The sequence below is a fragment of the Onychomys torridus genome, chromosome 11 (assembly GCF_903995425.1).
Source record: "Onychomys torridus chromosome 11, mOncTor1.1, whole genome shotgun sequence".
NCBI lineage: Eukaryota > Metazoa > Chordata > Mammalia > Rodentia > Cricetidae > Onychomys > Onychomys torridus.
Genome location: NC_050453.1, coordinates 59,177,662 through 59,202,340, shown reverse-complemented (window position 1 = coordinate 59,202,340; position 24,679 = coordinate 59,177,662). Strand labels below are relative to the sequence as shown.

General features: G+C 52.0%; 2 protein-coding genes across 2 annotated transcripts in view; one reads left to right on the top strand and one right to left on the bottom strand.

The window, feature by feature from the left end:
• The window catches only part of Mybph (myosin binding protein H), an 8,389-nt gene extending 1,927 nt beyond the window's left edge, over nucleotides 1–6,462 (top strand). Inside the window, exons 4-9 of the mRNA XM_036202099.1 lie at nucleotides 3,168–3,256; nucleotides 3,539–3,734; nucleotides 3,905–4,044; nucleotides 4,563–4,722; nucleotides 5,949–6,085; nucleotides 6,204–6,462. Of these exons, the coding sequence (XP_036057992.1) occupies nucleotides 3,168–3,256; nucleotides 3,539–3,734; nucleotides 3,905–4,044; nucleotides 4,563–4,722; nucleotides 5,949–6,085; nucleotides 6,204–6,428 (947 nt within the window). The 3' untranslated portion in view covers nucleotides 6,429–6,462. The remainder of the gene's footprint in view (nucleotides 1–3,167; nucleotides 3,257–3,538; nucleotides 3,735–3,904; nucleotides 4,045–4,562; nucleotides 4,723–5,948; nucleotides 6,086–6,203) is intronic.
• Nucleotides 5,456–24,679, bottom strand: part of Adora1 (adenosine A1 receptor) — a 36,811-nt gene continuing 17,587 nt past the window's right edge. Inside the window, exon 3 of the mRNA XM_036202102.1 lies at nucleotides 5,456–9,741. Coding sequence (XP_036057995.1) covers nucleotides 9,102–9,741 — 640 coding nt within the window. The 3' untranslated portion in view covers nucleotides 5,456–9,101. The remainder of the gene's footprint in view (nucleotides 9,742–24,679) is intronic.

Here is a 24,679-nt window from a genome sequence, read left to right as displayed (position 1 = left end):
TTGGAGCTCTGTCAGAGGGAGGTGAGTACCAGGCTTGGCCCTACTTCCACCCAGGACTGGGGCTAGGACAGCAGGGACAAGCCCAGTGTCTGTAATGGGTCAGTTCAGGGAGATACAGGGAGAAGGTGTAATCAGTGGTCTTAACTGCCTGGCTACCGCCTGCTGCTCCATAGGAACCTCTGAAGGAGAAGAGATGTCCATTGACCTCAGGAGACCTCCCATCCTCCAGCTCCAGGGAGACTTTGAGTAATAGAAAGGGGTGGGGAAGGAAGGGGAGGAAGTACCGAATCTCAGATCCTTTTTCAGGGGAGTTAACCCAGGAGGCAGAAAGCGCGATGGCGGGGGGGGGGGGGTGCGGTGACACAGGAGGAGGTATAGTAAAATAAGAGATAGTAAAGAGCACTAGGGAAGTAGTCCCTGACAGACACGTTCAGCCTGGCTGAACTTGTGTGATTTGGTGAACGTGCCAACCTTCTCTGGCCTTCTGGTATCCCCACCTCTGGCTACCTTCCCAGAGCTCTAACACTGGCTGTCTTGGACGTGTTACTTGACACTACAAAATCAGGGAAGGGGGCAAGAGAGACTATAGCCCAAGAGCGAGGTCAGCTTCTGTCCATTTGCCCTTGAGAGGGAAGCCCCATGAGAAGGATGCCCCTGCCACATCACTAAAAACCCAGGACACTCTCCACTGCCCTCAGCCTCAGAATGGGTGCCTGTGAACCCCGGCCCGTGATTGGTGACCCAGCAGACGGTTCGAAACCTGGCCCTGGGAGACAAGTTCTTCCTGCGTGTGTCTGCAGTGAGCCCCTCGGGGGCAGGCCCCGCAGCTGTGCTGGAGCAGCCTGTCCACATCCAAGAGATCATTGGTAAAGCCCCTCTTTGCCTCTTGTTCACAGACTGGGATATAATGGGGAAACTGGAGGCCATGGTCAATGGCACCCAGGCAGCCATTTCCCCCATCTCACACTCACATGCACAAGCCACATGCTAACGTGTCTTGCCTTGTGAAAGGTTCAGGCTCTTCAGCAGCAAGAAGGAGGTCCAAGAAGCCACTTCCCTGAGTGGTCCAGCCCCTTCCCCCACCCCCACCATCAGGGAGCAGATCCTTGCTGCCCAGGGATGAAGCTCAGACTCCCAGCACTAGAAGCCATCCATTCTTACTTTTTCCTAATTTTAATCTCTGAAGCCATGGGAATTTGCCTTTCTGTTTTCTCAAACCTGGGTTCCAGGCTCTCCTGAGGTTCTGGAAGACAGGGAAGGCCCCCATGCCCCCTGTTGTACCCTGGCCCTAGAGGGAAAGGAGGCTGAGCAAAGGGTCTATGAGGCTCTTCCACCCCCAAAGGGCAGTGCCTCTGAGAGGACCTAGGACCAGCTGCTGTCCCTGTTGCTAATATTTCTATTTGCAGGGTGCGTTAGCCTTAGTCCCCCGACTCCCCTCCCAAAGCTGCTCAGGTTTCAGACTGTTAATGACAGTGAGTCATTTGGTCTGATCTCAGGTCTCTGGGGACAGTGCAGGGCCCCCGGGGTGAAGAGAGACATGGGCAAGCAGGTGGTCTGAGACCTTCTCCATCTTCCTTCTTGTTCCTTGAGCGATGGACAGAGGCTGGAGATAGAGCCTGCGTTTCCAGATGAGGCATCTGGGAAGAGAGGTATCTCAGCCATAGGAGGGCTCAGATCTGGATTCAAGGAAGTACATGGCATTACGGTCTAAAGACATGGAAAACCAGAACCCAGACTGTCATAGCTTATTCAAACCAGGCAGATCCCCAAGGGCCCAGAGACTCCCACAGAGTGACCCAGTCTTTTACTTGTCTCAGATTCTGATGCCCACACAGGACTGTTCATAGCCACCAAGCTGCTCAGTGTCTGCTCTGGTGGTTTTCAAAAGCCACATTATCTGGGTGAGATAGCACACCTCCCACCGCCGTGTGAGCAGCAGGATGCCTGTGCGGACTCCAGCCTGGAGGTGCTGGGAAGTCCTTCTGGCTGGCAGAGTCCCAGATCTTCCCCAGGGGCCCAAGAAGCTCAGACTTTGAAATGCCTCTGAGACCTTGGTGTTGAAGGAGAAAGCCAGACTCAGCACCCACCTCTCCATTAAAATTCCTCTGGCAGGAGAGAAGGGGATTTCCTGGAGAGAAAGGGGGGGGGGGGCTATGAACAAGCTGGGGACAGCCGGACTTCTCATGGGCCGGGCAGGGCAGGGTGGGGGCCTCGTCCAGGATCCTCAGCTGCTCAGCTGTCCCCTCCTCTCGGCCACCTGGAGCTGCCAGGCATGCCTGACCTCCTGGAGAGGTCCCTGGAGCGTTCCAAACCGTGATGCTCCCAAGCCAAGTGCCTGCTCAGCTAATCCTTGGAGACACAGTGTTCCTTCTTATGTCCTCCTACATGCCACTGACCAGCTGCTACCACCTGTTTACTGCTCAGGAGGCTCAGGCTCAGTCCCCACACCGTCCCCCAGGGACAAGAATGGCAGTTGCTGCAGTTTCTCTTGGAATGTCCAATGGCACCTGACTAGGGTCATAGTCAGGAAAGTGGTTCCTACCAGAGTAGGTGGCTGATCTAAGACTTCAGGAAGGACTTACCACCATGACACTGAGTTCTTCTTGGGTACCTCCTCTAGCTTCTGTGCCAAGAGCCTGAGCCTCCCAGCAGCCCTAGAGGCAGAGCCTTGAGCCAACAAAGTTCCACATTCTCGGGAAAAGTCCTGGAACCCTGGGTGCATATGCTGTATCATCAGGAAACGTGCACACTCATTCCCTCTCTAGGCACATTGGCCAACAGGTGCAGAAGCTGCCTCCCTCCAGGGGGAGACAGAGAGCCAGCCAGGCCCATCTGGAGCTTGAGAATGCCTGGGCCTCAGGGTAAATCCCAGCCTGGCAAGGTTGAGGCGCCAAGGGAGTGCCGGAGATACCAACCAGTTCACACTATAGAGTCCCTGACCTCTCTGGAGCCTCTCAGTTCTCAGCAACCCAAAGGCCTAAAGGGATTTGGGCCCCTCAATCGCAGTGTTGAAGGCTTTGCCCTCCCAGCAAAGAGGCAGCCCAAACTGGAGAGAACATACTAAGTAGGACCTGTCCTGCCTGACCGGGAATCCACACTTGCTTTCCCCTTCTGCCTCGGACACCCTCACTCAGTTGGCCTAAGCCCAGACACTTGTTTTCACGCAGAAGCCCCCAAGATCCGAGTTCCCCGACACCTTCGGCAGACTTACATCCGCCAGGCAGGAGAGTCCATCAACCTGCAAATCCCCTTCCAGGTAAGCATGCCTCACCGATAAGGGCCTGATGCATCAGGAGTGGGACCTAGGAATGTCAGGATTCTCACTGGAGTCTGCCTGGGACCCATACAGATGGCTGCCTTCCCAGTTTTGCATGGAATTCAGTTGTGAGTGGACAGATAGGCAGCCGCCAGGGCAGGCCCCACACTAGAAGATGTGGCTCCAGGCTGCAACTGTGGGGTCAGCGGGACCGGTTTCCCAGGCACAGCTAGGGTGGGGCGCTTATACTATCTGCACTTACACCAAACCCATCTGTGTCAGGGGAAGCCCAAGCCGCAGGCCTCTTGGACCCACAACGGCCATGCCCTGGACAGCCAGAGGGTAAATGTGCGCAGCGGAGACCAGGACTCCATCCTCTTTATTCGCTCAGCTCAGCGCTCAGACTCAGGCCGATATGAGCTCACTGTACATCTGGAAGGCTTGGAAGCCAAGGCCAACATTGACATCCTAGTGATTGGTACAAGGGCAGAGGGGGAAGGGCTGTCTCAAAACCCTTGTCGCCCACATCCCAGGGCTGATGATGGGTGAGGGAAGGCTAGGGTATCGTGGCAAGTGCCAAATCTTGAGTGTGGAGACTTGGTCACAGGCCTGCTTCCCCTCACTTCCCTTTATAATCTGATCCTGCAGAGAAGCCCGGGCCCCCAAGCAGCATCAGGCTCCTGGATGTCTGGGGTTGCAATGCGGCTCTCGAGTGGACTCCACCCCAGGACACAGGCAACACAGAGCTCCTGGGCTACACAGTGCAGAAGGCAGACAAAAAGACAGGGGTGAGGATGCCTGGGGTATTAGGGACGGGAAAGAAGTAGTCCAGGCCAAAAAGTTCTATCCCACTAAGAGGCTCAGGATAAAGACTAGACCTGCTACTGCTAACTGACTCCTTATATGGTCCTGGGCAAGCCTCTGCCCTCTCTATACCTCAGTTTTCAGGGTGCATTGCACTGGGTTGCTACGGAACTTCTTACCATGTATATAAATCACCCGGGATTCCGCTAAATGTAGACTCTGATGCAGGCGATCGGGGCTGGGGGCTGGGAACCCACATGGCTAAACAGTGCCGGGGTAGTGAGGCTGCATGTCTGCCGCAACACTTAGAGGAGGGAGGCGTGGCTCGTAAGAGTGACCCAGGAAGTTCTTCTCCCGCTTCCAAGTCCCTCGGGCCCCATGCTGGATGGTTCAGCCTCCCAAAGCTGGGGCGGGGAATGAGCCCCTCTGAGGAGGATTAGGGTAAGCAGGGGAGACAAGAGCTGGGTAAGAGCTGAGGGTAACCCAGTCATGGTCCTTGTAGCAATGGTTCACAGTGCTGGAGCGCTACCACCCCACCACCTGCACCATCTCAGACCTCATCATTGGCAACTCCTACTCTTTCCGGGTCTTCTCAGAAAACCTGTGTGGCCTCAGTGACTCAGCCACCACCACCAAGGAGCTGGCTCACATCCAGAAGGCAGGTGAGTGGTTTCGAGCCTGGGCAGGAAAACGGAATCAGGAGTGGTACACCAACATCTGCCACTACTTCTTCTTCTTCTTCTTCTTCTTCTTCTTCTTCTTCTTCTTCTTCTTCTTCTTCTTCTTCTTCTTCTTCTTCTTCTCCTCCTCCTCCTCCTCCTCCTCCTCCTCCTCCTCTCCTCCTCCTCCTCCTCCTTCTCCTCCTCCTTCTTCTTCTGTCCCCACGTCCCTCTAGGCTTCTCCTCAGTCACTGCTCCTTGGAACATCCCCCCACCCCGCACCCACCTACCCCCGCCACACAAACACTCAACAGTTCCGCGTGAGTGTATGTGCAAGTGTGTACACGCACTGACGTGGAGTGACGCCAAGAGCCCGTGTGACTGACAGATTTTAGCAAACACCAGGGTATAGCCATGCAAATGAGCAGTGCCCCCTCAGGAGGCTGTGTACTTCTAAAGACACTGCAGCTGCTCACATAACAGAAGTCACTGGGTCTCTTGCACGGTGTCCCCAGGTGCACACTCTGAAGGGTAACGTGGACATGACAGGTGGACCTGTAAAGACAGACACCTCCCCATCCAAAGACTGGCTGTGGCATTTACTGTCTGCATCAGGCATCTGGTCAGTGGGGCCAAAGGTGAAACTTCAGGACTCCACCTTGACCCCTGCCTGTCCCAGATCCTCCCCCACAACATACACATACAGCAACCCTGGAAGCCACACGCTTAATTATTGTTCATTTTCATTACATTTATTTGTGTGTGAGTGTGTGTTCACATGCACGTGCGCACGCGCATGTGGACTCTAAGGACAACGCGTCAGTTCTCTCCTTCTACTTTCTGGGTCCCGGGGATTGAACTCAGGGTGGCAAGTGTGGTGACAGGCACCCTTACCCACTGAGCCACCTCGCTCACCCTGGAAGCCACACACTTGAACATCAGCCCTAGCAGCACGGCCGTAAGAGTTTTGTGTTTAAAAGAAAGGAAAGCCACTCAGGTCTCAAAGACAGACAGAAGTGGAAAGTTATATTCCCTTTGCCTCACGCCCCTGTGGCTCTGGTTTTCCCGCCCGTTCCTCGAGGTTCGCCTTCCGACCTGCCTTGGCTCCGCTTTCTCTGGTGCCTGACAGTTTCCACAAGTTGTTGACCAGGCTGAGCTTCCCAAAGCTTGGGGGTTGAGGCCAGTCTTCTGAAGCCCCCTCCATTCCTATAACCTCAAATTCTCCCCAGATATTGCTGCCAAACCTGCGGGGTTTGTTGAACGAGACTTCTCGGAAGCCCCCTCGTTCACCCAGCCCCTGGCTGACCACACCTCCACTCCTGGCTATAGCACACAGCTCTTCTGCAGTGTCCGAGCATCACCTAAGGTGAGGGGCCCCTGGGCTGGTGGGGCGGGCGGAGGCCGCAGGGCTGAAACTGTCTCTTGAGAGCTGGTTCCAACCCATGTTTTCCCCTCATCATCCTCCACCTTGACCTCGCCTCCAGCCCAAGATCATCTGGATGAAAAACAAGATGGCCATCCAGGGTGACCCCAAGTACCGCGCAGTTTCTGAGCAAGGGGTCTGCACCCTGGAGATCCGGAAGCCCAGCCCCTTTGACTCTGGGGTCTACACTTGCAAGGCCATCAACGTGCTAGGGGAGGCCTCTGTGGATTGCCGACTGGAGGTCAAAGGTGGGAATTTGAAGGTTTCCCTTAGTGGCTGGCCATGAGGGGACAGGTAGAGTCCCTCTCTGGGGCTTAGAGGGAAAACAGGAGTGGGAAGGAGACAAGGCGTAGGGACAGTTTGTGTGACTTTCCAAGTGGGAAGATGTTCTAGCTGGGGATGGGGGCACTGGAGATCACTGACCTCGAACCTCTCAGTTCCCTCCTGTCTTCCCCTAGCTCTAACCTGTAGGATCTCTTTCAGCCTCTGCCACACACTGAGAAGCAATATGGGACAAGGAGACAGGTGAGCAGATGGACCCACTCCTTCAGCTGCCTCCAGTGAGAGCAAGGTCAAAGAGGAGACTGGGAAGGGAGAGCCCACTTCCTGGCCCCCAAATTTCACTGGAGAAAGGCTAGGGAGGGAAGGCAGTAGACAGATGTGGGTACAATTTTGCAGCTAAAGACAACTAGCATGCATGTTCAGTTTGGTAAAGACAGTGTAGGGTTGGGCCATGCTGGCGAGGTCTGGAAGGGAAGGGTACAGTGGGCGGTCACAGGACAGGGTCTAGTCTTGGCTCTGAGTGACTGTAAACATAAGTATTCTCTTTGCACCTTTTTCCTCCTCAGGAAAGTGGGGACCTACCCCTGCCCTACCTTCTTCATTTGGTGGCTTCACGGCTCTGGATGAGCTAGAAGTCTCTGGAGCTACACTAGGCAGAGTTCAGCACTGAGAACTGAGCCTGAGGAAGGACAGAGAAGGGTGGAGGCGGCTCTCTACCTGCCTCCCCAACTTCTCTTCTGGCAGCTTGGTCACATACTAGGGCTCAGAAGGACATTCTCTGCCAGGTCCTGCAGACCTGAGCATCAGGCCTCCAGACCCAAAATGTCTCTCCACGGATACCCAAGACCAAGATACCATAGGAACAGCTAATGGAGAGGCCTCTGGTACCTGCAGGCCTCCCTCTACCAGAGGGTGGAGTCCAGACCCAGGAGTGGGCTTGGCAGGCCTCAGGTCAGGCCTCATGGGTACAAAAGTTCCCCAAAGGTGCAGTGACTGGTCCCTCTTGCAGAGTTGTACACTGGGTGAGAAGCAGTCAAATAAATGTGTGTGGTGTCACAGCATGGGGCTTCTGTGGGAGTGAGTGTCATGGTGAATGGGAAGATTCTATGTTACTATGCAGAGGAGACACTGTCGCCATGAGGAAGATGCCAGCAGGAAGGGTCTCCTGATAGCACAGGACATTTTTTTAGACATGTGAATGTTCTGGGTCTTGCTTTCTGATTCACAATGTGCTACCCTAAATGTGTAACTATAGCAACAGATACGCCATCTCTGGAACCTTCCTTCCTCCATCTGCCTCCACACCCATCTCCCAGCTTTCCCCCACCACCACCACCACCACTATCACGTCTTCTCTGCTGAGGTGGTCTAGTTGCCCTCTGCCAGTGCTGGGGTAGTGCCAGCATCGCACTGTCCACAAGGGTTCACAGTCTTTTATTAGACATAGGGACCTCGTTGAGAGCCAGGGAAGAGCCTGGAATCAAGACTTGGAGTCAATATTCATACTCAGAACCTGTCACCCTCCCCTGCCTGCTGTCCACACAAGGAAAAAAATCCAGGCTCAGCAGGGTAGGGATTGGTTGGTCCTAACCGAGACGCACAAAGGCCTACACTCTGTTCATAACACAGCTTCTGAAGCCCCTAAAAATTGAGCTTAATCCCCTGCCCCCAGGAGCATTTGGGATATTTAAACGCTAGCAAGGCAATCCTCACACTCTCAAGAGAGCAGTCTCCTCTGGTCTGGTCTGGCCTGCCATACTCCACATCAGGAGTGCCCATAGCTGCCTAGGACCTCTTGGATACTTTTCTCCTCCTTCCCACTCAAGCAGAATGCTCCCAAGGGCTGTCCTTTCTGGGGCTCTCTTCTCCTGGGGCCCAGAAGCAGGGATAGTGTCATCCAGGAGCATCCAGGCCTGTCTCTTTCTGAGAGTTGGTGGTATTTGGTGGCCCAGAAGACAGAAAGTTACAAAGGGAACTCCCAGGAAGTTCAGGGTAAAAGAGCTCAGTGCTGCCCCCTGCTGGCTATGTGATGCCAGCACCTATTGGACCATGCTTATTCCTCAGTGCTCAGAGGCCCACTGGCGGTCCAGGGTTGTGAATAAAGAAAATGTGAGAGACAATCCTTGGTCCCATTCTTTCTGCCTTTCCCAAGTATAACCCCAGGTAAGGATTGCAGGCATCACAGTACCTGTATGGTCAGAAACACAGACTCCTTGGAGGTGGGGATGAGGTGTCCTTTCCTGAACTTTGCTATCTTTCCTACAGAACAGAGGAGAAAGAAAAGCCAGGGTATACCCATTTCTCTCTATCCATTCTCTGATGGGGTCTTATCCTCTCCTTGAAGTTGGTTCCTTGGGCCACCAACACCTAATAGCAGGCTCCCCTGTTTGACTTGTAGAACAGCCGATATGGGGCACTCAACACACTCCTCTTACCTCGGGGCACCCAGTTCCCTGCCATAGCCTGACCCCCCTCCAAGCCTCCTCCAGCTCCCAAACGTACAGGGCAACTGGCTCCTTGGAGAAGGGGCTCTGCTCTACGGCATCTCTTCAGAGCCTCCCTGGTGCCCACAGCCCACAGCCCAACTGGGAAAACTGAGGAAGAGCCGTGGGGCAGTTGGGATACAAGGGATGAGCAGAGAGCCACTGGATGTGGGCTGAAGGGAGCAAGGCAGAGTCTAGTCATCAGCTTTGTCCTCTGGGAGGTCGTCGTCAATGGCAGGCTTGGGCTGGCATCGGAAATGGTCGTTCCAAATCTTCAGAAAGGTGACCCGAAACTTGTGGATGCGGAAGGCATAGACAATGGGGTTCATGGCTGAGTTGCCGTGCGTGAGGAAGATGGCAATATAGATAAGGATGCTGGGTTTCTGGCAGGTAGGGCAGAAGAGGGTGATGCAGTTCAGGATGTGCAGTGGCAGCCAGCTGAGGGCAAAGAGGAAGAGGATGAGGGCCAGTGACTTGGCAATCTTCAGCTCCTTCCCGTAGTACCTCTGTGGGTCACCAGAGGATGCTGACACCTTTTTGTTGAGCTGCTTACGGATCAGGTAGAAGACCTCCAGGTAGATGAGGACCATGAGAAGCAGTGGCGGCAGCACCCAGACGAAGAAGTTGAAATAGACCATGTACTCCATGCTGATAACTTTCTCGAACTCACACTTGATCACAGGCTCCCCCACGCTGCCATTAGCTGCCCAGGCTTGCTCCACCACACTCAGGTTGTTCCAGCCGAACATGGGTGTCAGGCCTACAACCAGGGAGAGAATCCAGCAGCCAGCGATGGCCACTGCTGCCCGCCGCTGCGTCACCACTGTCTTATATCTGCAGGGAAGAAGGACAGGGTATGAGAAGTGGCCCATGACTATATGTAGACCCCTCCCCTGAGGTCCATCTGCCCCTAGGGAATCTAAGAGGAGGCTTCTCCACCTCCAAGGTGGTGTGTGTGTGTGTGTGTGTGTGTGTGTGTGTGTGTGTGTCTTTAGCCCGGGGCTTAATCTTTAAGATCTAAGATTAGCCCAGAGTTTGTAAATTCTAGCCTCATTTCTACTCTAACAGAGAGGAAATTCTGAGTAGTGATAAAAATAACAGGAGCTGGGTGGTGGTGGTACACATCTTTAATTCCAGCTCTTGGGAGGCAAAGCCAGGTAGATCTCTGAGTTGAAGGCCAGCCTGATCTGCAGAGTGAGTTCCAGGACAGCCAGGGTTACACAAAAAGCCCTGTCTTTAAGAAAGAAAGAAAGAAAGAAAGAAAGAAAGAAAGAAAGAAAGAAAGGAAGGAAGGAAGGAAGGAAGGAAGGAAGGAAGGAAGGAAGGAAATAATAAAGGACCTCTTTTAAGAGTTTTAAGCAAATGCCTAAGTACAGTTGACTTGTGCCCGCCTTGACCTTCCTGGTCTCTCACTGTGGGACTGTCACAGCCCTAGGGGTGGCAGTGTAAGGACAGCCCACTACAAGGTTGAAAATAGTTCCGAAGCCTTCCCAAGGCCACACGGAAGCTAACAGCACTGGCCTGTGCTTCCTAACATGTCTCCACTCCCCCAAAGAGCCAGCTGATGAACCACCCAAGAGGGTCTCAAGAATCCTTTCCACACCGGGCCCACTTCTCCGGGTCCTGTTCTGCTTGGCTGTAAGCATCTCTGGCTTCCTTGGCTCCCAGTTCCCCTTTGAGTCATAGCACAGGTCGGTCTCAAGGACAAGCTCAGCAATGCTCACCTAATCGGGACTGATTCTCAGGGAAGAAAGCCCGGTGTCTGCTGAGCATCTGATAGTACTTTCTACTCCCTCCCAGTCATTCACTGGCACACTTGAAAGGATGCAGTTCTCAACAGGCATTCATCAAAGGCTTCCTGCTTGGGGCACTGTTCTCTGTGCTGGGAACAAGTCAAAACTTTCTGCCTCTATCTGCTCATATTTGTTTATCTTTTTAAAAACACGATTTCTTTATTTTTATTTTAGGTACATTGGTGTTTTGCCTGCGTGCATATCTGTGTAAGAGTGTTGGATCCCCTGGAACTGGAGTTACAGATGGTTGTGAGCTGCCATGTGAGTACTGGGAATTGAACCCCAATCCTCTGAAAGAGCAACCTGTGCTCTTAACCACTGAACCATCTCTACAGGCCCTGTTTATCATTGTTTTTGTTGTTTTTAAAGATTTGTTTATTTTATTTTATGTGTTTGAATGATTTGTCTGCATGTATGTGCACTGGGTGTGTGTACCTGGTAACCGAGGGGGTGAGAAGGGGGCATCCAAATCCATGGAAATAGAGTTACAGATGGTTGTGAGCTAAAATGTAGGTGCTGGGAATTGAACCCGGGTCCTCTGCAAGAACAACCAGCACTCTTATCTGTTGATCCATCTCTCCAGCCCCTGCTCCAAATACTTTTTAATTTTTTTTTTTTTTTTTTTTTTTTTTTGTGTGTGTGTGTGTGTGTGTGTGTGTGCCATGATGCTCCTGTGGAGATTAGAGAACAACTTGGGGGGACCAGTTCTCTCCTTCCACTGAGTGGGTCTTGGCGATCATTGTCAGGCATGACAGCAGGTGCCTTTCTTTACCCCCTGAGCCATCTCACTGGCCCTGTGTCGCTCATGGTTTGGATCAAGTGACTATACCACAGAAGCAAGGAAGTAAGGGCTCTATGTCGTGATGTGCCGTAAGGGCTCTACCTCATCATGTGCCCTTCCAAGCAAAGCGATGCCAAGCGGTACAGTTTCCACCCTTTTCCAGGTCTGCAGACACACAAGACACACACATTTGGAATGACTCACAGGAGAGATAAGACTGCCTATCAGCCAGAGGTGACAGCCTCTCTTACCGCTGAGGGTTGAGGGTTTTAATACTATCCCTGGGGGCTTCCCACTTCCCTTAAAATCTTGCTCTCCAGAAGCCACAGTGTCCTCTGCCTGCCTGTACTCTAGTGTTGAATTGAGTGCCAGAGGCTGGGACCTGCCCAGTTCTGTGCCAAGGAGCTGGCAGAGTAGCTGCAGCTTGCCCAATTGTTATTTTCCAGTGCGGCTCCTGAGAGGGCTGGGGTGGCCTCCTGAGCACCGGGCTGTGAAGGAAGGGCTCCAACTGTTTCCTTCTGTCCTGTGCCGGAAGGATCCTCAGCTTTCTCTTCCTCTTTCTTAGACACAGTTCTTCTGGACCCATAAGGATCCACTGACACCCACCTGCTCCTGCAGGCTGTGGAGATGAGGAGATAACTAGGTGAAAGCAGATGTCCCTCTGAAAGACCAGCACTAGAGGGGGCTTTGGAACCTCATATCTAATTCCTTCATTCCAACCAAAACTGTGAGGACTCCAGCCCACTCCAGCACCTTTAAAGCCCCGACGGGCTCCCACTCTGTGACAGCAGGATTCTTGTGTACCCAAACTATGAAGAAGCCTTAAAGCTGGCTTGGTCCCTGGTGCCTCACTCTGCCACTGCAGTGGAAACTATTCTCCTCCCTCGTATCTGCAGCAGAACAGCCAGGCTGCTGCATGCTTCATAATCAGCCGACCTGAATGTGGGCACCGAGTCTGCAGCTTGCTAACTCAATCCCTCCTCCCTCCTTCGGAGGGTAAGGATAAGATCGAGATAATATATGTCCAAATACTCTGCAAATACCCTCTTAATCCTCCCTAGCCTGAGCTCTTACCCCACCAAGCTCCTAGACAAACACACACCTGCAACATCCCAGCGCCTCTCGGAGCTTAGCAAACATAGCCCGGGTGCTATTCAAACAGCTCACCCAGGTCTGTCTCATGGGGGTCTCCAAACTTCCCACCATGGCCTTCCAGACACAGGGAAGTGAGTTCTGGGCAAGAATTCATATGGGAAGAACACAGAAAGGCAGATCACCTTATGGGGTACTGCCTTGACCTTCATCTGGAGGGAGGTGGATAGACTAAGTTGAGCCTCCTCCAGACCAGAAGGGGTGCAGGAAGGGTGGGGTCAAGGGTTCTGTTCCATATCACTGTGCTGCAAATTTTTCCTCTACATCTTTTTTATAGTTTGGAAAGCCGTTTCATAGCCAAGTCTCAGGGGAACTTCATAACCACACTGTGTGGGCGTGCAGCACGCAATAGAATGGAAGTCGTATGGATTCGAATGTCTACTTGCCCAGGTCTCCTACTACCAAAGTTCCCTCAGGACCCAGGCTAACCGGGTCATTTAGATGCAGGTGGTGGCAGATTCCAAATATCCTTTGCTTTGGCGTGGGAAAAACTGGACCTGTTCAAGGAGGGCCCCACCCAAAGATGGAGGGAGGGTGATCCAGGTGACCCCAAGTGCTGAAAATGGGGTCTATCCCAAGACCACATACAGACACCGATGACAGGGGAGATGGACACTGTCCCAGATGGAAGAGAGGGGACCCTAGAAAGGGGCCTTCTCCCCTCCCTCCCCCGCCACTTACCCTTCCTGACTGCCTGAGGGCCCCTGGGGGCAGGGGTTAAAGCTTTCCTGGGGCTCCTCCAGCACCAGGTCCCAGTCGACCCTACAGTATGGGGTATCAGTTCTCATCTGTTTTTCTTGCTATTTTCTCCTTGGTGGGAAAAACTAGACCCAGGACCTTGGCTGAGGTGGGGCAAGCTCCCTGGGATCAGGGGAGACACTCATCTCTCGTTATGTCTGGGAATAGGAAGCTGATGCATGGGGTGGGGCCATGGAAAATGTCTCCCATTCTTGGGGAAGTCTCTCTGAAGTCCACCCCCAGGGGCTCTGTTGGGGAGTGCTCAGTCTCAGACAGAACGTGAAAACAGTAGCCTAACAGCTCCTTAAAGATCCAGCGGAGGAGACAGGCACAAAAGTCCTTGTCTATGATTCCAGCACTTGGGAGAAGAAGCAGAAGCTGAAAGACTAGAAGTTGAAGGTCATTCTCAGCTAAGTAATAAGCATGAGCAAGCCTGGGCTACGTGAGACCCAGTCTCAAAAAAAATTAAAAAAAAAAAAAAAAAGATTAAACAGAAGGCTTTGAGCTGGGTGTGATAACTCACACCTGTACATCTGACCCCTGGAAGTAGAAGCAGAAGGATCATGAGTTCATGGCCATCCTAGGCTAGGTAGTGAGAGCCTGCTTCACTGCCACTCCCAAATGTGACTCAAGGAACCAGAGAAACCAGGATAAGCCTCAAGTGTCTGCCTCACTTGGTATTTTGTCTTTGTGTGTGTGTGTGTGTGTGTGTGTGTGTATGTGTGTGTGTGTGTGTGTGTGTGTGTGTGTGTGTGTGTACAGGCACATGGATACCATGGTTCTCTCCTTCCACTTTGTGGGTTCTGGGGATCGAACTCAGATCACTGGGCTTGGCAGCAAGGGCCATCTTCACTTTCTGAGCCATCTGACAGGTACTCAGCGTGGTCTCTTTACAAGTCCAACCATTACTAACAGCATAGCGTGTTAGCAGGCATCTCCTTGTCAATGGTGGTAACATGAAAATCCTGGAGTAATGGGGTGGTAACAACCTGAGATGGACAGTGAGGACTCGGGAAAGAAGCGGAGGGCTGCTGTTGACCTCTCGGTGTGAGGTAGAGAGGTATACACATCTGTGTCCAAATACGGCAGGGCAGAGGAAGCCATGCTCTTCCCCTGGACGTTCATCAGGGCTGCTCCATGAGAGCAAGCTAAGGGAGGGCTACCTGAAATAACAGGTAGCTGGTGATAATAATAGTTCCATGGCTGCTCAGAGCTAACATCCACTGTCGTCTTCTAAGTATTGGACATGGGCTCTGCTGACAGGATCCCACCACTCTCTGTGGGACCCTGAGTACTATGATTATCTCCATTGGATGATTGTAGTTACTGAGACTCACAAGACCAGGACACACATCCAAGGCCTCTCAGCCTGGGAGAAACAGAGATGGAATTTCTAAGTCTGAGATGTGTCTACATCTAAAGCCTGTGCTGTATCAACTGGGCCGCTCTGGGAAAGAGAGGCTGAATAAGTTTGTAGCAAGGAGCCCTGAGAGGTGAGGCTGGGCAGACAGAGCCCCTGAGACAAGACCCAAGCTGAAAGCTAACTAACTACCAGCAAGTTAGCGAGGCAAAGACCTGGGCCGATGCCTCCCAGACAAAAGGCACTGTGAACATGGAGGCCAGGACAACCTGGAACAGAAAGAATGCTGCATGCAAAAGCCATGGGAGAGGAGGAGCTGGCTAGTTCAGCAGAGATCTGGCCAGTGCCTGCCACCCAAGACCATAGGTTCTAAGGTTTATTCTAAGTGCATGGAAGCCATTTTCTGCAAAGGAGTGACAAAATTCATTTCCAGGTTTAAGAGATGATGCGCAGTGGTGAGTGGAAGTGTAGTGGCAGGAACCGAGGGAAATCAAGGCAATCGACACAGCTAGTTCAGTCACACAGGCAGGTGACAAGAACAGACGCCTCTGTAGACACATTAGAACTGAGGCAAAGGGTATGGCTTTGGAACGTACTTGGGAACAGGACAAACAAGACCAGCTGCTAAGTGTAAAAGTCTGGGTGGAGGAAAGAATCAAGCAAGATGACTCTTAATTTTATCCTGCCCAAAATGAGCAACCGAGCCGCCATCCCTCAAGCACCCCTGACCCCCTCCTTCCTTGCACTGAACCTCACAGTGCTCACCTGAGAACTGAACCCCACCATAGGGAACAATCATTGTTTGCATATCTGGAGTACCCTATCACTTCAGGGCTTCTGTACTCCCTACTCAGCTGGGAGATTCTTTCTCCCCCTACTCAGATCACAGTTCAGATGTCAGCTCCTCAGAAAATATTTCAGACTCATCCTAAAAACAGAAATAGTCCCTATCACCCTGGAGGCTCTCACCATATTTAATTTTCTGGACAGAGATATCACTTTTTGCTCTATCTTGGCATTAGTGGTATACGTATTTCCCTCTAGTACTGTGCAAAAGGTCCTTTAGGATAGAGCCTCACTAGCATGCTCACACTGCACCCCCAGCACCTAGAACAGTACTCAGTAACCATGCATTGAATGAACAAGTAAGTACATGGGAAAATGGATCAGTGAATCCATGCATCATTTAATCCAGAATGACTGACTGAGAAGCCACCATGTGACACATCCTAGGGAGCCAGAAATGAGGACACAATGTCAGGTGCTTGACTAAAAAAAATGTGGGAAGCCGTGTGTAGTGCCACACACCCTAAATCCCAGAACTTGGGAGGCAGAGGCAGGCTTTGTGAGTTTGAGGCCAGCCTGGTCTACATAGCAAGTTTTAGAGCAGCCAGAGATACATAGTGAGATCCTTTCTAGGAAAACAAACAAACAAATAAATGAAAAGTAAGAAAGTCAACTGGAAAGGCAGACCAGAGCAGGACCATAGAGCAACATGCCCTGGTTTATTCCCTGAGGCACTGAAAGTCCAGGGATCTGGGGCCCAACAGACAATCACTGGCCTCCCACTTGGGTCCTATGACGTAAGACTAGAATTACAGGGGTCTCTGGTAAAAGAGATAAGCAAGTGCTACCAGTCAGTCACCAACTCATCCAGACAGCTTGGAGTCCAACACTGCCCCTGCACACCGAGGCCAAAGGAGCAGGTTCCTGGTCTTCCAGCCTGCACCCCAGTGCAGCAGTGGCCTGCTAAGACCCAGCAGGAGTCCTACAGCGGCCAGCTCCTCATGGGTCCTTTGCCTCGTGAATGTTCTCTTTCATGGATGAGATCACTTCCCCTTGGAGGCTGGATGAGCAGCAGGTGGCCTCTCCCAGCCACAGCATCAGAAGAGGGTTCTGTCTGGCCGCCTTTAGGAATAGATTTTAGGCCGACTCTGAGAACAAGAACAATAAGTCCCCTCTGGACAAGAAAAACTCACAATGGACATCAGATGAAGAACCCAGCATGAGACCTGGGTAGGCAAAGATGTTATCAGAGAGAAGAGCCCATAGTGGGGAGAGAAGGGAGCCCAGGGATGTAAAGAATTCTCTTTGAATGGCTGAGAACAGCCAGACAGGAAGGTGAGAGGAACCTGTCACTGAAGGAAGACTGGAGCGCACTGGTCCTTAAGCTGTCCTGGGCTTTCTCTCCCATCTTTGCCCTGCTCTATGGCACAGAGTGGCTGACCCCTGGTCCTGGGCAAGCTGGGTCTCAGAAACACTGACATGCTAGAGAGCCCTGCTAGGAGGGAGCAGGGAGTCAGGCTCTTTGTTCATCCTAGCCTGTGGACCTCAGGCTACGGTCTCTCTCCTCTCTCCCCTCTCCTCGGTACAGGCCCACCACAGCCCAGCTTCCCCAAAGCCTTCAGCCTAGGGGTCTTTTCCTGTTGTTGCTAATCCCTGGTTACTGCACCCTCTGGTTGGTGTCTCAGCTGCTGTATTACTTTGGAAGCAATCGCTGGTGCTGGGAACACCTGAGATGACGTCTGGTTCAACCCTAGGAACATATAGGAAGTGAGTGGCACCAAGAAGAACCGGGCTGTCATCTCAAAGAATGGCTGCAAGAGGTGGGCGCTGGCTGTGAGTGAGCGGGCCAGCATTAGGTAGGCATTGGCTTAGGAGGGAGGGAACGCTAGCTGCGTGGTGGGGCTGGAGACGGTTGCGTGTAGTTTGTTAGAGTGCCTGTCAGCTGCTGAGAGCCGAGCAGTGTCCTCGGACCTGCCCACCCATTTCCAATCTCTTCAGCCAGGCAGCACTGGGCACTGGAACAGGGAAAGGAAGGTTGGGTGGGCTGAGCTTGTGCCTTTCTGTGTTCATACAGTCTCCATCTTCCATGGGACACCCTTCATCTTTCCTTCCATACCCTTGGCAGAGATGGAGCCATATTTCACAGCTCTGGTCCCCTCCTTCCTGCCTCCCTTCTTAAGGACAATCTCAGCCACTTGTAACTGGAAACTTGGATTTCAAGACCGGGGAAGTAAGGCTTTCAGACATATTAAACTACTTCCTGCAGAGAAATTTTTCCTCCCAAAGGAGCACAGGAAATCAGATACAATCAAAGGCACTCGGCACACTCCGGGGGCCAAATATTTAATAGTAACATTTCCCAGAGGAGTCTGGCTCAGGGGCCCAGGGAGAGAGCCAGATGTTAGAGCCTTAAGAATCTTGCTCTCTTGATCCCTGTGACATCACCCACCACCCAAACATCGGTATCAACTGAGCCCCAAAAGAGAGGTGAGCTAGAACTGGTGGGCCAGTCTCAGGGCAGCTCAGAGGCAGGGGGTCTCTAACCTTCCTGAGAGAATAGAGCTGGATAAACTAATTAGGTCGTTAGCCTAATGGACCTTGCAAATAGCTCCTGGTCACTTGCTGAGGACAAACAACTCCACAGCTCGGTGGGGAAGACAATTAAATCCCCACGTGTGATTCGGAAACAGTCTCTGAGTGATGGCTGACCACCCCTTTCCTCCTTCGGATTCAGAGCCATCTCTGGGAACTGAGGATGAAGGAAGAAACACAGTCACGGGCAAAAGCTCCGGGTCTGAAGAAGGAGGCCCAGTCGTCCTACGCAGTCGGAGAAGAGCTGTGTGTGCTGCAGCGCTCAATATAGAAGACCCTGTGCAGTGAATTCCCCAATCCCCGGGCCACATAGATACCTGCTTACCAGTTGGCCATGAACCCACATACTTTGAGATGAGGTGATCACCTCTCTGGATGTGTTTGTCATCCCTACAAAGGGGCTTGGGTGTGCCCAATGGCTCCAATCCTCAGGACGCTGCAGGGATGAGGTGTGGAGGGTGGGTCTCCAATTTGGGGAGGGTAGAATTTAAAAATAGAGTTGCCTATGGTACCCTTTTCGTTCTCTCTGGTCCAAGGTGTAACAGGGTGTTTCCTTGAAAACAGGAGGCCCAGCTGACGGTCCTTAAAATTCCCTGGGTGACCGTGAGATGCAGTCACCTCTTCTCTCTGAAGGCCAGATCCACTGCCCACATCTCAGTGAGAGGCATTCCTTGTAAAGGGGGTACATTCAGGGAACTGGAGGCAAGGCTTAGCATACCAGCCAGCGCTGCTCCCAGGTTGGTCTCTTCAGCCCTTGAGGTAAAGACAGACTGAAGAAAAAACCAAGGACAACAGCCTCACCTATTCCGGGTGACTGACTCAGTGGTGGGATGGGATGTGTGCACAGGGGCCATGGTCTGTGTGTAGCTTACTGGTAGGACTGTCCTTGCTGACAGGACTGAGCATAACTCCTTTTCCAATACTATGGAGAGGTCCAATAGTTAGGGTTCTTTTTTGGGGTGGGGAGTACTCCAACCTCTCACAGATCTCTCCAGTTCTGCAGACTGGCTGCTTACAGGGGCAGCAGGGGCTCTCCAGCCCAGCTAGTGCACAGAACCGGTGGGACCAGATGGGGCTGGCAAGATGCAGGTTTCTCAGACTAGGAAAGTATGGATGCACGTACTGCTGCTGTCAGGAACCCCAAAGACAGGCTGTCTTCTTCCTTCGAATAGCTAACTGTGTCAAGGTCCTGAGATCCCAGCGGGTGGTCCAGGCCTGCTGAGAGTGAATGGGAAATGGGTGAGCTCTTCCCATCTGAGACATCTGTGTATTCATCTGAAGCACAAAGAATGGGTGAGACGCACTAAAGGTCTGGTAGATCATGGTTCCCGTCTAGAACATGTCAGCCTCTCCACCAGGAGAGCCAAGCACAGCACTAGCAGAAGGGTCAAGACACAATGAGATACACTTCCTGTCAGTTTGCAGCTTCCAATTGCTCCCCAGAGGCTGTCCTTCTTTGAGGGGTTTCCCTGTTACAAACTGCCCCCACAGAGAGGAAGACGGAAAGAGAATAGATGTTCTGCTGGGGGAAGAAACGGATGAAGGCCTGAAATCCAAGCCCAAGCTGCGACTTGGGCTTCTTTCTACTCAGCTTGTGTCCTTGAGAAGTAACAATTCTCTAGACTTCGGAGGGTGAGGCGGTGGGGCCTGCTGAGTTTATCAGCCAGCAGCTCTGGCTGACTGTGTTATCAGGCCCCACCTGTCAGAAGAAGCTCCCCCCTGAATCTGTGGGGAAACACAGTCAGCTTCTGCAGAGATACAAACAGGGTGTGGGGACACAGATGAACAAAAAGACACTGTTCGGCTTTGGAAGGACAAGTGAAGGGCTCCGGTTTCTGTTTCCGCAGCCATTCTTCCAGGGCTGGGGAATTGGTGTGTCCAGGCTCTATCTGAGTAGGGAAGAGAGTGGGAGGGGCTTGGGAGTTCACTTAGTCCAGCATTAGACACTCCACCACCCCCCCAGGAGCCTGAATCTTCGCTCCCTGGAAAGTTCTCTTAGCCAGTACCCAGTGTGCAGGGCGAAGGTTGAGGAGGCCAATGTAGGGGAGCCAGGGGCCCCGTTACCCAACTCCATCAGAGTAACATTAGGCCTGCCTGCAACCATGGCCTGTTTCCACAATAGGACCGTAACTGCCCCTGCTGGAGATAGCTTTGAAGACTCTAAATCATCCCAAAGGTCAAGGCTAAAACCAGAGAGGCAGCACCAATGAGCCTGGAGTCACTGAGGTCCTCACAGCCCTTCTCAGGCCAGGGAGTTAGGGACAGTCTGCTGTGAGGAGGAAGCTACTCCCTGAAGCTCCCAGAATCCAGCTCTGTGCTCTGAAAAAGATCTGGGGGCTGTGGGAGTAGGACAGGGCAATCTCTCCACCTTGGAAAACATCCCAGAGAAAGAATCCTCATGCACCCTCAGATCTCCAGAGTTAAACTCAGTCCCTCTTGCTGTATCAGAAGACGTGGCTCTTAAAGCCTGGAAGAAGAGTCACAATGTTCTTCAGCATCTGGATTTCCCCTACCTCTAACCTCGTCTAGAGGTGAGATCGCAGAATGTCAGCAGCGGGAACCCCAACACCTAGACATTCCCTACTGTCTCTACGAGGTGTTTCCTGATGGTCTCTTTGTAGGTACACCGCCCCATTGGCCAGGCTTCCAGAAACCAGCCTTTCCTAGCTGGTAGCCATCAGCAAGAGGTGCTGCCTGAGCTCTGCTCCCTGCCTGTGCTCCAGGTGACGGAAGTCCAGGAACACAGACGCCATAGAAGGTGGAGACATCCAGGCAAAGGCCTCCTTCCCAAGCAGCACTCAGAAGGAAGTGGGCCAGCAGATCCTTGGGTCTAGTAGAAGCTGACTCCCTATTAGTCTCCATGGGACAGTCAGAAATACCAAGTGCCCAATGACAGAGACAAATCCAGTTCAGTGCCCACTCCCTAGACCATGTAGGCACCTAATAATAGCCAGAAAAGGAAATGGAGTGATATATATATATATATATATATATATATATATATATATATATATATATATATATATATATATATATATATATATATATATCAGTTAAAACAAAAGAGGTGCCATTGTTAACCTGGTCAAACGACCAAGGGCCCTTGGGGAGGTCCCTACTATTGTTATTTTGCAAAATGAATGGGTTGTCAAACTACCTTCTAAATATTTATATCTATATCTCTAGGTTAGTGTAATTGTCAGCCTTGATCGGAGAAGCCGCTCTCTGCATTGTGGAAGAGGGGGCAGAAAGAGTGGGAAGGCCGGGGGCAAGGAGGGCGCTGTGAAATGCTGTCAGGGGGTCATGACACGTGGCTGCTGCACTCCTGATGTCATGGCAGTTATGGCTGCCTGCACAGGCTCCAGCCAGCCAGGTGGGTCAGCATCCCAGCAGGCAGTACTAACTGGTCCCTGTGGGTTACCAAGTCAGAAGTGGGCGGAGACATGAAGGTGAGGAGGGGCCATGCTGGCTATGTGTTGGGACATGTGTCCAGGGGTGGTGGGAGGGAAAATTGGGGTGGCTATGATCAAGATACATTTTATATATGTGTAAAATTGTCAAAAAGTAAATGAAAGGTGTTCTTTAAAAAAAAAAGGAAAGAGGCAGAAAGAGGAGAAGAAGTCACAATGACTTTAAAAGCAGCTACAAATGCGGCATATATTCAGCTAACAAAATCAATAATCTCTCTACATGTGACTGAAGTGGGAGCAGGGACAGTAAGAAGAAGCCAGCCTGAGACTTCTCCTCCTTTCTCAAAATGAACTTCCTTCTTGGCAGGCAGAGGAGCCTTGTGCTCCCATACAGAGGGTCCCTCTTTAGATTTCTCCAGATTTCCATCTGAAGGTTGTACCTCACTCACTCCTCTAAATCAGCTGGTTCCATGAAGAGTCTGTCCACAGGTCTTCCTTTGGCAGGACCAGACCCTCTCTTCACCGCCAGGCCTGAGCAGAAATGGTGAACACCCTTCACGGTTGCCCTATGGTTTGCATCCTGGGGACAGAGCTGCATGTAGCTGCTGGCAGGGAACCAGAGAAGAGCCTGGCCAGGCAGCTTCTCTGGGGGTTGATCAATAAATCCACTTTCAGCTGTTCCTTCCACTTCTGCACAGCCTCGTGAATCACAGGAGCCTGTGTGACCCCGGGTGAGGGAATCTTGGGTATGAGGTGTTGGGGGAGGGCCTTATTAGATCAAAGCTTTTCTTTTTCCATCCACCATTCACGAAAATTTCGAAGTGCTTCGCTCAGAGCTGGAAAAAGAAAATGCTGAGAGCCAGCAGTAAGAGGCCTTGGGGAGCTCACCAGGCGAGTGTCTGGCGGGAGGGCACTCCAGCCTCTGGAAAGATGGGGTGATATTCTAGCAGTAGCAGCGGGGCCGTGTCCGGGGCTTCCCTTCCCAGCCAGTGTCCATTCAAAAGCCCCAGCTCCCAAGTCCCACAGAAGATTGGCGACATCTCCATACTCTCCCAGCCTCACCTGCCAGACTTCTGTAGCTGGCAGTCACTGTCTCTAACAGGCCAAGGCAACAGGATTCTACAATGGGCTTTTAACAGGGACAGAGGGCCTGACGTGTAGTCACACCTGCATCTCAGTGGATGACGTCACTTCTTAGACCCTTAGTCTCCTGCCTCCCAGTGGCGGTAGGTGCCATTGGCACTGCAGTATACAGCAGCTTCTCTGCTCTTTCCCACACTGCACCCGGAGGCAGGGACCCATCTCTGTAGAAGAGCCCAGATGCCCTACCCAAGGACATCTGCCTAGTGGCTGGAACTGGAACTCCAGCTCAAGTCAGGTACCTCTGAAGCCTAAACATAGTTTTTGTTGTTTGTTTGTTTTAACTTTGTTTTCAGGATGATTCCAAATTGTATTTATTTTATCAACAAATAACAATTGTGTATGTTTATGGGGTATACAGCCATGCTTCAGTACATGAGCTCCTTCTGTAGTGAGCAAATCCCTGCTTTCAAAATGGCCTGTTTGTGTTTCACAAGCTCACATCCCCGAGAGGTTGTGAGGACTGAGGGCAGTACTCCCCAGTGTCCAGATTGTCTGAGCTTTCCAAGCTGGACGGTGGATATGAATCACCTGGGGCCCTTTCAAAATCAGATTATGAGTCAGCAAGCTTGGGGTGCAGCTGGATCCTGCATTTCCAGCAAGCTCCCAGGAAATGCCAAGACCGCTGGTCCCTGACCTGGCTTAGCTTAGCAAGCCTCAGTGGCACTGAGCCCAATATCTGACGCAGAAGTAGCTCTCCCCACCCTGGTCTGGGAAGGAGGTGAGGAAGAATGCTCAGAAAAGGAAAGGTACTCTTTTTGGATCATGCAGGAGCTAGGTACTCAGCAGGGCTCTGCAGGATGTGGGGAGCCAGGTGTGATGCACACCCACACTCCCAGCGTTGGGTAGGATCTGGAGGAGTTCAAGGTCACCCTCTGCTACACAACATGTTTGAGGCCCATGGAAAAACATGGCTGCACATAGGCGAGAAAGAACTGGGAAGCAGAGCAGAGCAGCAGAGGAGAGGAGGCGAGCTGCCTCGGTATCACAGCACACAAAAGCCTAAGTCAGCTGGCAAAATAGGCAGACCAGCTCTATTACTGCCCCCCCTTTTCACTAGAGACTAAATTTGGGGCTTCACAAGCTAGGCCAAGACCCTATCACTGAGTTATACCTTCAACTTATTTTTTTATTATTATTATTTTGGGGACAGGATCTCACTAAGTTGCCCAAGATGGCCTTGAACTTAACTCTACAGCCCAGGCAGGCTTTGAGTTTGCAATCAGCCTGCCTCAGCCTCCTACATATCTAGGGTTACTAGAATGCTCCCATCTTACAGGCAAGATAACTGAGGCTCCGAAAGATATGAAAGGTCCAAGGCTAGGGCTTAGCTGCTTTTTACCTGAGCCCGGCTTCGCCCCAGGGACTGATGGAAAGAGAGTGTCCCTAGGGCAAAGGTCCTCACAGCATCCAGGCCCAGGACCCAGCCAGATCCTGCTGGTCTGCATCTCCAGGTTCACTTTCACCCTTCTCCGCCCCCAAGGCCTAATGGGATTGCTTCTGCTGCACAGTGCTAGCAACACCTCCTGATTTAGCCTCCCTGCACTTGTGACTGAAGGAGCAATGCAAATGAGTCCAATCAGGCTCTGGGGCTGGAGAGAAAGCAGAGCAGCAACCTTTCTAATGCTGCGATCCTTTAATACAGTTCCTCATGTTGTGGTGACCCCCAATCATAAGATTATTTTCATCACTACTTCGTAACTGTAATTTTGCTACTGTTACAAATGGTAATGTAAATATCTGTGTTTTCCAGTGCTCTTAGGTGACCCCTGTAAAAGGGTCCTTCGACCCAAAGGGGTTGAGACCCACAGGTTGAGAACTGCTGGCCTAAAGGAAACCAGGCAGCTAGGCAGGCCATACCTGTGCACACCCATGCCATCAGCAGCCTCCATCACAGAAATGCCAGCCCTTCCAGCAAGGCTGGTTTCTCTTGCCATCTGCTAGATCCTGTCTTCTATCGCCTTCTCAGCCTGAAAGCCCTCAAGGATGGGGCTGTAGTCCCCCAGAGTCTGCAAACCCC